At 30.8% G+C, this 5,050-nt stretch overlaps 1 protein-coding gene across 1 annotated transcript; it reads left to right on the top strand.

Annotated features, from left to right (window-relative positions):
• Positions 1-221: 221 nt before the first annotated feature.
• LOC143913227 (myrosinase 1-like) lies at positions 222-2,759 on the top strand. The gene is made up of 8 exons (XM_077432896.1): positions 222-378; positions 451-569; positions 638-1,029; positions 1,112-1,295; positions 1,512-1,606; positions 1,752-2,015; positions 2,089-2,327; positions 2,410-2,759. The coding sequence occupies exons 1-8, from the start codon at positions 338-340 to the stop codon at positions 2,729-2,731; spliced, it is 1,656 nt and encodes a 551-aa protein (XP_077289022.1). The 5' UTR covers positions 222-337; the 3' UTR covers positions 2,732-2,759.
• Positions 2,760-5,050: the final 2,291 nt, after the last annotated feature.

Raw genomic sequence — 5,050 nt, 5'->3', positions numbered from 1 at the left:
TAATGTACCTATTTTTTCATATTTACTACTAGTAGCCTGTGTGCACATAATTGGGCAAAAGAGCCCGCATACATGCTAGTTTTCTGTAAACTTAAATTATTTATTAATAAATATTATTACAGATTAAATGTTTAAAATAATCGCTTTATTGAATCGATGTTTTGGGGTTAACCTTGGCGTAATAATTTGCACGAACATAAGTTCGCGTACAAGATTTTACCATTGTCACATTGAAGCAGACGCTATAAACACGTGTGCGATATAATCAGAGCTACATACATACACCTACATATACACATGCATTGACATACAGTAAAGTTAATGAAAACCAGTCAAAATGTATCAAACAATTTTGAAAGGACTTTTAGTATTAACATTGTAAGTTTTTAATTTCCATTATTAATTTAACATTAATCGGTTGATTTTATTTTATTTCAAAAATCATCCTAGGTTTCATTCGATTCAATCGAATCACACTCTTAATTACGATTCAGTGAAATTTCCTGAAGATTTTCTTTTCGGCGTTTCGACAGCTGCATATCAAATTGAAGGCGCATGGAATGTTGGCGGTAAATAAAAAAAATTGTGAAATATCATTAAATAACAGTTAATTTTCATAAAATGTAAATGTTTGTAGGCAGAGGAGAATCAATCTGGGATAAAATCATCCACACTAGACCCGAAGAAGTCACTGATTTGACCAATGCCGACGATGCTGCTAATTCATATTATTTATACAAGAGAGATATTGAAATGCTACAAGAATTAGGAGTGAACTTCTATAGATTTTCATTGTCATGGCCTAGGATATTGCCTAAAGGCCATATCGATTTGATAAACCACGAAGGGTTAAACTATTACGATACACTTATTGACGAACTAATTGACAAAAAAATTACACCGATCGTTACGTTATATCATTGGGATTTGCCTCAAGCCTTAGAAGAGGAAGGGGGCTTTTTGAATGGGAAATTTCCGGATGTATTCGAAGATTATGCAAAATTGGTCTTCACTCACTTCGGAAATAAAGTAAGAACTTGTAATATTTTTATTTTAAAAATCGATTGACTTCAGTTTTAGTTGTATTACATTACTTTTGCTCTTTTTCTAGGTTAAACACTGGATTACATTCAACGAGCCAAAAGAGATTTGTTTGCACGGCTATGGTACGAGGTTAAGAGCACCGCAATTAAACTATCATGGTCGTGGGGAATATATTTGTGCTGCGAATTTATTAAGTGCTCATGCTAAAGCGTATCATTTATACAATAATACATTTAGACCGATGCAAAAAGGTAATAAATATTATTGGACGAAAATTATATAAATATTGAAAATAAATATGTGCTGTGTGTACATAAATGCAAATATTTCCGTATGTAGAACAATCAATGACTCAATATTTGAAAGATAATAGCATGTAATTTCCAATTGGATGGCAACATTCGATGTTTACCAAACTAGAGATTAATACGTGAATTAGTTCAATGTCAAGCTTTTTTAATTTTTAGGAAAAATTGGTATCACTTTAAGTACGCAATGGGGTCATGCTGAAACAGATACGGAAGCAGACAAGAAAGCTATTAATGACGCTATACAATTTCATGTAAGTAAAGTTAACTTGAAAATTATACTTATCTATCTATTTGAAATTTTTGGAAAGTTATAAATTTAATAATTTTATTGTATTTTTTAGTACATTAATAAAAATGTCTATATTTAATTCCAATTGAAAATAAATAAATTTTCAGACCGGTTTGTTTGCTCATCCTATATTTTCCACTGAAGGTGGATACCCAAAAGAAGTCAGAGCAAAAGTGCCATTAAGTCGTCTTCCAGAACCACGAAATTCACCTACCGTAAAAGGAACGTACGACTTTATGGGAATAAACCATTACGATATGCTAATAGTCAACAGAAGTAGCCCGAGACCAACAGGAATAGTGCCATCATTTGACGACGACATCGATGTAAATGAGCTTTACGTGAGGAGATGGTCGAAACTTTGGACCGAGGTTAATAAGCCGCAGATAATGAACGAGGTAAATAAACGAGATAAATAAGTGAAATAACATACTTCTTGATTAGATTGGACCTACTGGTTTCGGAGAGTTGCTCGACTGGTTAAAGAAAACCTACAATGACCCAGAGATTATCATCACTGAAAACGGGTTACCGAGCGGGCCAGGGTTAAACGACGAGGGCAGAGCTTGGTATTTCAAAAGATATTTAACTGAAGTATTAGCAGCTAGAGCGAGAGGTGTGAAAGTCATCGGCTACTCCGCCTGGAGTCTTATGGATAATTTTGAATGGTTCAGTGGATATACGTATGCTTTCTTTCAATTTATATCTGCAATTTTAGAACTAAATATTCAGAAATAATTATTTTTAAAATACTTACATTTTTAGCGAAAGATATGGATTGTACGAAATTGATTTTAAATCGTTCAACAAGACTAGAATGCCTCGCCTTTCATCAGCAGTGTACGGTAATATCGTAAAAACGAGAGCTATCGATCCTGATTACTTAGTGGGGACCAATTGGAGCCCTGGAGTTTTCCAGGAAAATCTCTCGCCATATCAATTCAGTCCGACGTTTAGCAAAAATCAATCATGGAACAAAATATTAATTGAAAAAGATACCAATACCACGGACGAAATGATCGTTTTAGAACACGTAATTAAAGTTCTCAATTCGCAACTTCTTACATTTAACACACCTTTTGATTAATATTTATAAAAAAATATATTGAATATGTATTTAATTTTTTTAATTTATTATATTTTAAATATAACGTATGTAAAAGTATAAATATTGACTATCGAAAATATGTGTACTTGACAGAGAAATGGTTAGAAAAATCAATGTATAAAAATCATTCGTAAAGTTGTTTGGTTGTTAATTTAAATGAAATTGGTATTATTATTTTTAATTTTAATAAATATGTATAATTATAAAAATATTTCATTTGTTTCAATTATTCAATACACAAACCAATTTTAAAATGCATTATCAAAATATCAATAGATGTCTCAATTTTCTTATAGCAAAGAAAATTATCGAACACTGTTTTACAAAAGAAAATTTCAAATATATGTATGTACATAACGAATATGAAAATAAATTAGAATTTAAAGTATGACCCTCAGAAATAAATAACTAATTAAACTAAACCTAACCTTAAGAAAGTTACATGCATATGTACATTTGCATATAATAAATGATACAAAACAACGTATTGCGAATAAGTTTAATGTTAAAAATAAGTATTTGAAGCATGAATTTCAAAATCTTTATATGAATTTGTCTAAAACTGTAATTTTTTTAATTTACATAAATATGAATATGTGATATGTATGAATATTCGTATACATGTAAATATTAATAAGCCATTTTCTAACAGTAAAAGTGTAACATTATTCAATTATACAGAAGGCATTCCAAGAATAATGAATATATATTTAAACATAAAAAGGTAGAAACAATAACACTACAAAAGAATCCAAAACGAGTTCGTTAAAATTATGAAATTTATTGTATAATTTTCTTTGTGTCATAAAATATATCTATTTATGAAATATCTTTAATTGGCATAATAAACGAAAACCTTCATATAAGATAAAAAAATATGGAAAATATTCACCCCAGTTGAATTATAAAATTGGCAAAAAAAAAATGATACAAATAACGAAGACGACTCACACCAATTTGCAAATTAACAATCGATCCGTTACGCTCCCACTGTTTCGTTTGAAATAATTATATGAACAAATAATAATGTGCACCAAGTGGGCCCATTTCGACGAATCCAGACGACTAAAAAAACGTACTTATTGAAACACAGAAAATAAAAATCAAACGTGGAATAACGCTTCGCTCGTTAATTTAATTCTCGCCCGACTGATCACTACTTCTCTGTTTTAATTCCCCGACGGCATGAAAAGTGCCTAGCTTTTTTAATTTGCCACCCTGTACATATACCAGTTCATTTTTGCACGGGCAAAAGTGTATATAGTAACCTATACGTGTATTCATTAAATAGGTGATCGTGAATCACACCGGCTACAACATTTTTCTGTTGTTCTGCGATTCCATTGAAAAAACTTGCAATTGTGCTGCGAATTTGCTTGCGACCTGGCGATATATTGAAGCACGAAACCCGCCATAAACGAGACGGCTATGATTTGATTTTGTTTTTATTACTAACATAAATCGACACTTGTTAATAATGCCATTGTAAATACCTGGCAGTTTTGATTATCGTTGAAAATTATACACCAGCCGACCGCTTGGAACAAAAGACAATTTTAAAATACATTCTATCTTTTATTTCATACATATGTAATTTGAATTCAAAAATTCATCTAATTATAGTGTATTATTTATGTTTCATATTACGATTCAAATTAGCGGGTACTAGGTAGCAAATTTATTTACAAATTGACTGCTTTCATATTAATCATTTCTTCGTAAAATGTGTAACAATATACAATACTTCGTAAAATATGTATATTTATGAGGCATTTTTCAAAGTCGTTATAATTTATTTTAAACGCGTTGTAGTCTGTAAAGTTCGCTCCCGGTGTCCCTCCTAGTTGATGCCACCCTTCCCGTTTTTTGTTCGGACTAGAGAAGCGCAACGTAAAATAATACCAATTAAAAATATTTTCATTTAAAATAGAAAAATCCAATTTATTGTCTCTTATCATTGTGCTATGACAACCGGGCGTCTAAAATATCGCTTGTGTTTCAATTATGTTACGACACCTTGGTTATAACATCGTGTTTTCATAATGTGAATTTCGAATTTACGCCATTTCGTACCAAAAGTTGTAGTTTTTACAACAGATGTAATAACTAAACCACATCTAATAGGTACTTTTCGAAATGAAAATTACATAGAAAAAATAATCATATCAATTTCGATAAACAAATAAAGCGTATCAGATGAAACTAATGCAACTTCGGAAAAAAACAAAAAAACATTTATCACAATCTTATACGGGTTGGTTGAGCTTATAGAAAGTAGCAAAACTCATTTCAAAACAC

This window comes from Arctopsyche grandis, chromosome 6, assembly GCF_051622035.1.
Source record: "Arctopsyche grandis isolate Sample6627 chromosome 6, ASM5162203v2, whole genome shotgun sequence".
Classification (NCBI taxonomy): domain Eukaryota; kingdom Metazoa; phylum Arthropoda; class Insecta; order Trichoptera; family Hydropsychidae; genus Arctopsyche; species Arctopsyche grandis.
The sequence above is the reverse complement of the archived record's forward strand: the minus strand, read 5'-3'. Positions and strand labels throughout refer to the sequence as shown.